Source organism: Cottoperca gobio, chromosome 20, assembly GCF_900634415.1.
Source record: "Cottoperca gobio chromosome 20, fCotGob3.1, whole genome shotgun sequence".
NCBI classification, from domain to species: Eukaryota; Metazoa; Chordata; class Actinopteri; order Perciformes; family Bovichtidae; genus Cottoperca; species Cottoperca gobio.
This window is the reverse complement of record NC_041374.1, coordinates 6,647,070-6,658,637: the sequence shown is the minus strand read 5'-3', so window position 1 is coordinate 6,658,637 and position 11,568 is coordinate 6,647,070. Positions and strand designations below refer to the sequence as shown.

At 42.7% G+C, this 11,568-nt stretch overlaps 1 protein-coding gene across 1 annotated transcript; it reads right to left on the bottom strand.

Annotated features, from left to right (window-relative positions):
- Window positions 1-1,817: 1,817 nt before the first annotated feature.
- Window positions 1,818-11,563, bottom strand: prtfdc1a (phosphoribosyl transferase domain containing 1a). Its single transcript, XM_029457796.1, has 10 exons — window positions 11,533-11,563; window positions 11,244-11,312; window positions 9,969-10,075; window positions 9,696-9,882; window positions 8,217-8,282; window positions 6,352-6,369; window positions 5,733-5,815; window positions 5,391-5,437; window positions 3,043-3,119; window positions 1,818-1,853 (listed from the first exon to the last, which is right to left on the bottom strand). The coding sequence occupies exons 2-10, from the start codon at window positions 11,259-11,261 to the stop codon at window positions 1,818-1,820; spliced, it is 639 nt and encodes a 212-aa protein (XP_029313656.1). The 5' UTR covers window positions 11,262-11,312; window positions 11,533-11,563.
- Between the last annotated feature and the right edge of the window lie 5 nt (window positions 11,564-11,568).

The window sequence follows — 11,568 nt, the reverse complement described above, 5'->3', positions numbered from 1 at the left end:
CTTTAAAAGGTAGGAGAAAACATGTTATATCCGTTGTGCTGGTGATGTGAAATAAAATCCCACTGCTCTGTCTCTAACCACAGGCTTCATATGTCAAACGCATGAATGTGTGGCCATTCAAATGTACAATTCCCATTTTGTTCCTTTTGTTCCTTACCTGTAGCCTACTTTCCTCGGTCGGCCCCATCCTCAGTTCCCCTGACGGAGCACTACAAAGCAGCATGTGAAACCTGCTGGGCTTTTTGTCCCGTCTCGCTTTCACCAAACCCTGCATCAAGGTGAAAGACAATGGCCTCTGGGTTCCCAGGGCAGTGTGGGGGGCATCAGCGCTGGGATAAGTTAACCAGAAACGCCAAGTGCTGATGTTTTATGATAAGGACACACAGGGTTGCAGTCGGAGGTACAATGGGGGTCTTTGTGGCTTGAGGCTGCACAGGTAGCACCCGACCAAAAAAAAGCTGTGTAGTTTGTTGAGTTTCTTCCCTTCCCTGCGTATCTCACTCCTCTGCACTTTAGGGGTCAAGGCCAAGAAATAAAACCTGACTGAATTTAGCAATCCTCTTAAATGTATTAGTGAACGCGTTGTTTACGACTTCAGACGTGAAACCTGAGAGCAGTTTGAAAGCACGACATTCCGAAACCTCCCACAACTCTGTCTGCAGTCACTCGTATCATCCACACAGCAACTCATTTATCTGGTCATATAACTTGCGGAGGAGCTGGAGCTGTACCATTACCTTTAGCTAAGAAACGTCATTGTAACAAGAGAGGAAAACAAAACATCTTTACACTGTTAGAACAGTACCTGTGTGTCCTGATACGGGATGCGACGGCTGTTTTGAGTTCCAGGTGATTAAGAATCAAGAGTGCTTAGCCACATGATAACACTCCGCGAGTGCACGCGGCCTGATGTGAAGCGCGTTCAGGTCTGCCCGTCGACATGCACAATTGACTCTCTCAGTCACCCCTAACGATGGCAACAGAGCACAACTAAAATGCCTCTGTATGTGTGTGTGTGTGTGTGTGTGGTACAGAGCACTGACACTGCAGGTATTTCTGATGTCTAGCCTTCAAACTGAGCATCAAGGTCTCAGAGTTTATATGCAAAAATAAAAAACCTTGCAAAAACACAGCAGCTTACGAACGAGTCAGTGAAATCAAGAGATTGTTCTTGTTAGGAATTGTAATTTAGGATTTTCTTTTTCTCTTTAGTTCGAACTCGCTGGAGCAGTTGCGACTTGTCAGCGATGGGTCAGTCAGTTGAATTCTCATGTACTTGGTTGGGATTTCCAATAAGGCCTGATTAAAGTTGGGAACAAATAGATACAGTGTGGTGAGGAGACAGTGTTCGGCCTGCCCGCTGCGCCCGCTGTGTAGTTTCCATGAGTCAGAGTGGGCGTCATCCGGGCGCGGGGATGCCAACGTCCATAAGCTCTGTCCATCTGTCACCAACAGTCTCTCTCCTGGTTGCCAGCATTTCTTTTCTTTCTACATCCATTTCTTTGTTCCCGTGCCGCAACACAACAAAATTACAAAAAGGATGCGGATAAGGCAACCAATTACATTCACTGTTTCATTTTTTATTTATTTTTATTTTAACGACATTTTTACAGAGACCCTTCTGGACCGCTTTGTGAGGAGATCAGGCAATTACACATTTAAAGTTACATCTATAATACTTTTATTCTGAACAAATGGCACATTAAAGCAATGGGAAGGAACAACACTGAACCTTAACTCATTGCCTGACGAAGGTAGACACAACAGTTTCGTGGCGCTAATGTTAAACTGTGCGTTACTTCTTCCACACCTTGTACTCATCTTCCCAGTTCTTGTGTGATGACACAGATATGCTTGAAAGAGAAATGTGGGAGAGAGAAAAACATTAGCATGCGTTTCAATCTTGTCAACACGATTTGCCATCTGATAATAGCAAAAATTATTTGTTTAAGATCACCTTGCCCTATGGGGAAATTCCAGTATGTTCTTAGAGCCTCAAATGCCATATATAGTATGGAAAGATGGATTTTGCAATAATTTGAAAGCAAGGTAGGTAATCTACAAATATAAGACACATTCATTAATCAAACTTTGGGCAATCCCAGGGGGTTCAACTCATATTTCTTGTGCAGGATAAGGACAGATAAGAGGGGAAGCTTTAACTCTGCCTGATAATGAGATCCTAACCTCCACATTCCACAGGTCACCCCCCCCCCTTTTCAAACTTTTGTAAAGAACGCCAACCCCCCTCACACACAATCAGTACAGTACATACAGTACATGACACACACACACACGCACGCTAAGCTATGGGAGTCTGCCTTGGCTTAGTGTTTCACATGAGTCAGAGGTAAATTTGAGGCCACGTCTTCACAAATATGAAAATGACAAAGTTCACATAAGTTTGCACTTACTAATTTCAGACTGTGAAATCTGGCTTGAAATGAGGTGTCAGGGTTGCAAGCAAAGAAAACAGTATAGTTAGAGTATAGGTTGCACTCAAGGCTTGTAGAGGCTGGCTGTAAAGCACCCGTGAGGTAGTCAGAAGAGAAAGTAGAACGATTGCCAGCAATCACGTTTCTGCTTTTCAGATGCAAAGGGGGTTTGATTTCTTTCTGCACGGTGGATAAGTGTAAAAATCAGAAGCAAGCTAAATCTAAAATGGGCAAACAAATGCTAATATTTAGCAGGGTAAGTTTAGCATCTTAGTTTAGTGTGTAAGTATGCTATATCTAGTCATTATTAAGTACAAAGTACACCTGAGGCTGCGGGGAATGTCACTCGTTTTGCAGGTCAAACCAAAGTATTGAAAACATGTACACAAGAACTGCACAGATAGAAGTGATTTGAGCTGCTTTGCCTTCATGTAGGGAGGTCACCTTTTTGGGTGGGTTTAGGTTTCAGGTAGAGGAGTGCATCTCTTTGATTTACTGTGTTTACCCCCCCCCCCCCCCCCCACCCTGCCCCCACCCTCCTGCCTCTTTCATCTCTTTCTCTTGGCTCTTTAAAAAGGTCATGTGCTGTTTGCAGCGGCGGACTTACATTCAGGTCACGGAAGTATTCATTGTAGTCCAAAGCATAACCCACGACGAAGTGGTTGGGGATTTCAAATCCAACATCTGTAAGAGCAAACACAGACATGAATGGTAAGGATTAGCATGATGTGTGTAACTTCCAAATTCTATGCTCTTTCCAAAGTTTGTTTGTGTTATTGTGTGACTTGTATTAGTTAGTGTTCACTAAAATCACACAACACAAAAAACAAACAACCGTGGTAGACCATCAAACCCTGTGTTCTGCAAGGTAAAATCACTGTTTCTTTCAATGGAGGCTGGTGGCTTTGGCGAGAGCATAGATAACGTCTTCAGTTCCCTGTCAGAAAAACATAGACTGTGTAGTTTCACGGCAAGGTAAAGGGGTGAGAATATATACGTTTTGGTGCTGCTTCTTCCACAGCAGTACAGTATATCTCAAAAGTGAGTACACCCTTTAGATTTTTGCAAATATTCTGTTATATCCTTTCAGGGGATAACATTATCCTACTGAAACTTTGATATAACTTAAAGTAGTCAGTGTGCTGCTTGAATAACAGTATAGATTTATTGTCCTTTGAAAATTACTCAGTACACAGCTGTTAATGTCTAAACAGCTGGCAACAAAAGTGAGTACACCCCATAGTGAACATGTCTAAATTGTGCCCAAAGTGTCAATATTTTGTGTGACCACCATTGTTATCTAGCACTGCTTTAACCCTCCTGGGCATGGAATTCACCAGAGCTGCACAGGTTGCTTCTGGAATCTTCTTCCACTCCTCCACGACGACATCACGGAGCGCACGGATGTTGGACACCTTGCACTCCTCCACCTTCCTCTTGAGGATGCCCCACATGTGCTCAATTGGGTTTAGGTCTGGAGACATACTTGGCCAGTCCATCACCTTAACCTTCAGCTTCTTCAGCAAGGCCGTTGTCATCTTGGAGGTGTGTTTAGGGTCATTATCATGTTGGAAAACTGCCCTACGGCCCAGTTTCCGAAGAGAGGGGATCATGCTCTGCTGCAGGATGTCACAGTATATATTGGAATTCATGTGTCCCTCAATGAAATGCAGCTCCCCAGTGCCGGCAGCACTCATGCAGCCCCAGACCATGATGCTGCCACCACCATGCTTGACTGTAGGCAAAACACATTTGTCTTGGTACTCCTCACCAGGGTGCCGCCACACGCCGGACACCATCTGACCCAAACAGGTTTATTTTGGTCTCATCAGACCACAGGACATGGTTCCAGTAACTCATGTTCTTGGATTCATTGTCTTCAGCAAACTGTTTGCGGGCTTTCTTATGCATCGGTTTCAGAAGGGGCTTCTGTCTGGGGCGACGGCCATACAAACCGATTTGATGCAGTGTGCGGCGTATGGTCTGGGCACTGACAGGCTGACATCCCACTTCTGCAACCTCTGCAGCAATGCTGGAAGCACTCGCACGTCTATTTTTGGAAACCAACCTCTGGATATGACGCTGAGCATGTGGACTCAACTTCTTTGGTCGACCCTGGCGAGGCCTGTTCCGAGTGGAACCTGTCCTGGAAAACCGCTGTATGATCTTAGCCACTGTGCTGCAACTCATTTTCATGGTGTTGGCAATCTTCTTATAGCCAAGGCCATCTTTGTGAAGCGCAATAATCCTTTTTTTCAGCCGCTCAGAGAGTTCCTTGCCATGAGGTGCCATGTTGTCCAGCATTCAGAGAGAATTGTGCCCAAAACACCAAATTTAACAGCCCTGCTTATCATTTACACCTGAATCCTTGTAACACTAACGAGTCACATGACACCAGGGCGGGAAAACAACATCATTGGGCACAATTAGGACATGTTCACTATGGGGTGTACTCACTTTGTTGCCAGCTGTTTAGACATTAACAGCTGTGTACTGAGTAATTTTCAAAGGACAATAAATCTATACTGTTATTCAAGCAGCACACTGACTACTTTAAGTTATATCAAAGTTTCAGTAGGATAATGTTATCCCCTGAAAGGATATAACAGAATATTTGCAAAAATCTAAAGGGTGTACTCACTTTTGAGATATACTGTATATTGCTTTGACTCCGTGCTGTTTACCCAAACTGTAGGGGCGTGCCGACCGCCAACTACTGTATATCACCTGGTGGCTTCTTCTTCTTCTTCAACTTGCAGATGAACCTAGTTTCTGCTGTTTGTATCCACATTTTTGTTTCAGTCATGTACATTCAAACATTCTTGATGATAAATACAGTACTACTACTACTACTTACTGTCCCACACTGGACCCTGGAATAAACACACATCTGTTTCCCTGTAACTCACTAGCAAACATATCAGATGCAGTACAAATGCAACCTGAGATACTTACAGTCGGTCAGACTTTCAGTCATGTTAGGGACCCTCTTCACCAACAGACTGAAACACATGAAATATAGACTTAATATCCAAAATGCTGCAGTACAGTACTACTGTAACTAACCATGACTTATATAGAGCTTTCATTAATGCAACATGCTTACACTTAAAAAGTGTCAAACATACAGTGGAAGAGGAAATAAATGTTCAGCATAAACCGTGTACCAGGAAAGATGTGTATCTTGTTTCTGCGCATAGGAACAGAGACAAGTGTGGACAAGTGATATTCTTCATCTTGTGTTGTCACACACTTGGTATTTCCCTTGGTGGGGAAAACACAAGATGACTGGCTCACCCTGCGACCTTGACCATCTTGGGTTCAAAGGTCTCCACATGCTTCAGAAGAGCCTTCATGGTCTTTCCTGTGTCAACTATGGCCTGAAGGGGAAGGGAAGAGCAAAGGAAGAGGGGAGAGATGAAGAGGGAGGGACGTGGGACGTCGGAGGATGGAAATCTTTTTCTAACTTTATGTTTTTACCTAGATTGACTATATTAACGTGTTAGTAAAGAACTCATGGGTACATGCGGCGCTTATTCAACACTATCACTTTTCCGTGTGCAGAGGAAATCTGGAAGTGACACGACTTTAAGATGCCTCCCGTTCAAAACAGTTTCTTGGCGTAAACAACCATCGTGATATTGAGCGTGTTTGTTTTTGCCGCGAGTCCTGAAACTTTAACAACTGAAACATGATCTCAAAGAGATTTTTTTCTTCTTCTTCTGTTTTTTTGTCCTTTTGTAGACCAAAAACAAAAGAGGCTCTTACAAGCACAATGGCCTCTCATTCACCAAAGACACTCAGAGAAGTGCAAACAAAACATCAACAAGGTGGAACTTTTGAAGGACATGCTTGATAGAATTAATTTAGTTTAAGTTTAAAGTACTTTGCAAGTCAGAGCAGATGGAACACTCACCTCCACAATGAGCACGCTCTGGGTAACATGTAGACATAAAGAAGAACACATTAGTAAAACATCACCTTTGAATTTTAACACAGTTCAAGCTAAGTGAGAATAAAGGCTAGATTGTTTGTGGGAAATGTACATTTCTTACAGATGGTTTCTATAGCAACAATGTTGGCACCATCTTCGGCGCCCCAACAAAAACACAGAACAACTTATTCTCTCCTCCCCAGTAATGAACATCTGTGTCTACAGTGAGCAAAAGTCACTTCTCTAAGTGTCCGGGTGTTGCACACTTTCGCTGCTGCGGGGTTTCAAATGACTCCTTGTTCCCTTGGCCGGGTGTATGGGGCTCTTTGTGAGACCAGTGGAGAGTATCTATGGTTTGGGGAGAGTGATTGGAGAGAATGTAGGCGCCTGGCCAATGTTCTCTCAGGCTACACCTGAACACTGTTACACAACACTCGGAGAAAGTCGACGGGGACGTGTAAAAAGCCCAAAAGTCAAACATGTCTGCTGCATGCTGCAGATTGTAAACATACTATACAGCCAGTTTGGACAATAACTGTGAATTGGCAGTTATTTTACTGCATATAGCATCATCGTTTGGGAATTTATAGTTCTCCTAGGATCCCTGGATCACGAGTGTGTGATTCCTCAGTCAATCAATCCTGACGGTGGAAAGAAAAACTGCTATTAAACGTAGGCACCGACCAAAATGCTATAAAAGTACACAGAGCTGAAGAGGGCCGAGTCATCAATGTACTTCGTCCTGGGTTCTGGTAACAATTTTATATAGTACATATAGTTCATTAGTTAGAAATAAGAATCGATAGCCATGCTAGGGCTAACGTTAATGTCATGGCATGCTGACATGCTTAAAATGACATCGCAAATATTGTTTAGCAGTCAGGCCGATAATGCCACATTGTGACCTGATGGTGGCGCTGGAGGAAAAAGTCAGAGGATGATCAAAGTTATTACAATTCATCCAAAGTAGAAAATGACCCCCAAATCACAAACGTTAACCCCGTGGTGGCGCTAAATGAAAAGTAAGGGGATATGCTGCTGGGCTCATGCCACCTCACTCCTCAACATAACATTTACTTATTTCTTTTTTTTTCATGCTGTCATTACATTCCATGATCGTGGCACAGATTTAGGTCTAAAAGGAGCTCATACTCTACCTGGAGCTGTGACTCGTTTGATATTTCCATCCAGGTGAAGGATTGCAAGTGAAGTGATTCATGTTTTCTGTGCAAGGTGGTCGTCAGTTTTTTATCTCATTGACCTTTTTACCCACGGTGAGAAATGCTTCTTAGCTACAGCACATGCTCACATTCTCAGTTAGGAAATGTAACATCAGTCTTTTTTTAGGTGTAACGCGTGTGGGCATATTTGAGGAGCCATTCAGCTGAGTAAGTGAGCTTTATGTCTTGTGGGTAGAGAATAAAGTAACGAGGAGGGATCATACCTACAGACTCCTCTCTCCTCCATGCCATAGGTCAACAGGGATAAACATTCAGTAAATCTGCCTTTGTGAGAATATTATTTTCCTGAAATGTCTGATTCATGGCCAGGCTGGTCAAGGGCCACTTTAACATGTGGTGTGCACAAAGAGGACGGTTGCAAAGAGAACGCTTCAAAAGTGTGTGTTCTGGTCCAAGGGCAAGTTTTGAAATACTGTCACTTATTAATTAATTAAACTCAGAATTCAATGTTTTCTCAGAAGAAAACTCATGCCCCACCCCCCCACCCCCTGACTGACAGCTCCCTCTTGAGGCCAAGGTAGTAAAATCAATTTAAATACTGATGAAGAGTACTGCCCCACTGATCACATTATATCCAAAGCTAAGTTGGGAAACGTATTTACACACCTTTCCACGCAGGAACGACAGATCTCCGCTTCCTATGATGTGCAGCTCCTCTGTCGATTGGTCATTCTGGGCAGGACACAATGGAAAGATGATTTGTATTACGTAATTTGTTCTAAATAATGTATTTAGTTGTTGTCAGTTTTGTGCTTTTTTTTTTTTTTTACCGCACCGATTTCTTGCATGTTTTGCTCATTCCTACAAAATTAAGATTTATTCTTTTCAGTCGCCAGAAATGACAATAAATGGTCTGTCTGTAAGAAACAGCGTACTGTGTTACAGAGTGAAAGTCTGCAATATTATTGTTAAAAACAAAGCCAGGCTCTCTCTCTGCCCCAGTGGGAAGGAGATAGAAAGCTTTGAAAGACGACAGCTTTGAAGTTAGATTTGGTCGGCTACAGATGCATCACTCGGATAAGAGGAGCAGTGACATGGACAAAATCCCGGCCCTGGGGGCAAGGTCACATGACTCCATCATGACCGGTGTGATTGAGTAACAAGCAGTCACCACTCAGACTCTGTCCTCTAGCGTAGCGACCGCTGCCTGCTTTATGATGCTGTATGATTATTTTATGCTTGTGTACAGCCTCATTACTCTTAAAACATTTTGATATTATAATGCACTGCAATGCAATCTGTGCAATGTCTAAAACATTTTTTCTCTATTTGTAAACCTTATACTGTCTCCTACTGTTGTATTGCAACTGTTGCGCAACAATTTCCCTCGGGATAAATAAAGTTTTGTCTATCTATCTATATAGATTTTAGGCTTATAGCCTTTAATTGTTTTGTGATTAACTGTTTCTTTTTTCTTCTTCAATCTATGTATTGTGTTTGTATGTGTTAATCTTGGTGCATACAATTGTCCTTAAAGGCATAAATAAGGTTGCATTGAAATGAATTGGCTGCATTGTTACTTGAATAACGACTCCCTGCAGGAATACTGTGGAAAATTTGACCTGAAAATCTTATTTCTTGGCTTTTAACTGACCCAGCAAAGCAAAAACACTATCTATAATCCAGTTAAGGCTGTCCTTATAGCTACTTAAACCTCTGTGAAAGCCAATTCTGATAACAGAAACAGTGAATCCTCCCCTCTGCTGTGATGGGAGAGAAGGAATGAAACCACATGCAGAGAAATGTAAATCACATCATTTGGGATGTGATCTCTGCCAAAATACACTAAAGAATAGAAAAGTGACTGCGGTGACAAGGCAAGCGACATCATTGTAAACATTCCCAGAGTTAATTCCTCGCTTTATGCATTCCAGGTGTTAGACAGTGTCGTAAGCTGTTTCTCTTGGCAGCGGCAAACAGCACCAATTAGCAGTGTGGTATTTCCTGACCTGATCCATCGTCCTTGAGGTGTCCTGCGCCATGTTGCTCTTTCCTCACTAAAACATGAACAGCAGTGACATCTAGTGGCTGAGCCAAACATCAGATCCTGCAGCAGTGGTTTAGTACATTATGCAGTTCACCTACCAGGTAGCTCTTCAGACGGATGAACTCCACCCGCGTTTCCAGGTACTTGTTGGAGTTGCGGCCGAGAACCTCAATGAACTCTACCAGGTCCGCACAGAACTTGTAGCCTCCCTTCAAGACGCACAGTACCATTATGTTGTTGTGCTCCCCAAAGTCATCCATGATGTAGTGGGCCAGACGCTCCACCCTGCAGGAGAAATCACAGTCAAGACTAATACAAATGACGAGGACATTATACTTATACGTATGTATAAAATGAAATAAAAGGTGTACCTGTTCATGATTACCCCGTGTGGAATGTATACACTCTCTATGTCTTCATGGTAGTGTTCAGGGTAGGTGAACAGGTCCAGACTATATCCTGGCCAGTCATCTTTTAGCTGGGACAGAAGGCAGAACTGTAGGTGTCTAAACTACTCAGTCATAAAATATTTGAGAGGGAACCAGCACTACAAAGGCTGTTGGCTTTCCATAGTCTAAAAGAAATATAACCATGGCTGCTACTGGTATTTCTTTATAATACATATATATATATATTTTTTATTTGCTGTAGGATGTCATGAAGAGGCATTTTAAAGGCTGGGAATAAAAATATGTAAATGTATAGCACACACATAGACTCAGCAGCTTGGTATTGTAGTTTAATTGATTGACTTTGGTAGGAGCCACAGAAGTAGCTAATGAAACATTTCGCCAACAGTGGTCAATGTTGCAGTGTATTTTTGTATTTATTTATAACAGCCTGTATCTTTTTAATGAGGGGGGGGGGGGGGGGGGCAGATATGTCATATGTCTTTTAAGCTACTGGATGCCTAAATTTCCATCGGGATCAATAAATATCTATCTATCTATCTCTCTCTCTCTCTCTCGAGAGAGCGATCGAGAGAGGAGAGAAGCGAGAGCGAGAGAGGGAGCGAAGAGAGGAGGAGAGAAGAGGAGAGAGAAAGGGGAGAGAGAGAGAGGGAGCGAGACGCGAGAGGAGAAAGAGAGAGAGAAGAGGAGAGAGAGAGAGATAGAGAGAGAGAGAGAGGAGAGGAAAGAGGAGAAGAGAGAGAGAGAGAGAGAGAGAAGAGCGAGAGAGGGAGAAGGGAGGGGAGCAAAGAAAGAATACAAGGAGAGAGGGAGAGAGAGGAGAGGAGGGAAAGAGCCAGCGAGGTTCCCCCTCATCGGGAGCTCCTCTCTCTCTTTATCTATACTCTCTCTTTCTCCCTCCTCTCTCTCTCTCCTCTTCTCTCTCTCCTCATGTCCCCCTCTCCTCTCTCTCTCTCTCTCTCTCTCTCTCTCTCTCTCTCTCTCTCTCTCTCTCCTCTCTCTCTCTCTCTCTCTCTCTCTAAATTGTAACGCAAATGAAGATTAAATATGAAGTATTGATTTTTTTGATTTAAGCTTAATTATTGTTAATTCTTCTGGCTTTAGAATCAAATAAAAACCTTGAAGGTTATTTAAAAGCTGCTTATTGTTAAATTAATAAAAATATTGACTTCAAGAAAATTCATTCATAAAAAATGTGACTCAGCAGTGCATGAATGATCTTTGTGTTGAACATACCACGATTCCTCTTTTCATCTCTGTGTCGGTGTAGGTGCAAACCGATAGGATACAGGCAGCAGTGACTTTCTGTGGACATACACAGGAATACTTTACTGTACGTACACTGGACCATCTTCCTATTAAATGTTATGATACAGGAAACAGCTAGGACTAGAGGAGCATCTCCTGTCAACTCAGAATCACAAGTTATTCATTTAAACCTTATGTTACATTCTCTCGGTGCATGTGAACGACAGTTAACTACTGAGTAACATTTCTAATCCGTTATTAACAAAAACTTACTTACAGTTTTCTTGCCTTCCTTCCAGTGACGATTCACAAA

Bases quoted from the DNA above. Each gene is read 5' to 3' on its own strand.
- prtfdc1a (XM_029457796.1), bottom strand. The intron at 8,283-9,695 runs GTAGGTGAACTG...TGTCCTGCCCAG, and splicing joins TCCGTCTGAAGAGCTACCTG to AATGACCAATCGACAGAGGA. The intron at 1,854-3,042 runs GTAAGTCCGCCG...TTCTCTTTCAAG, and splicing joins AATACTTCCGTGACCTGAAT to CATATCTGTGTCATCACACA.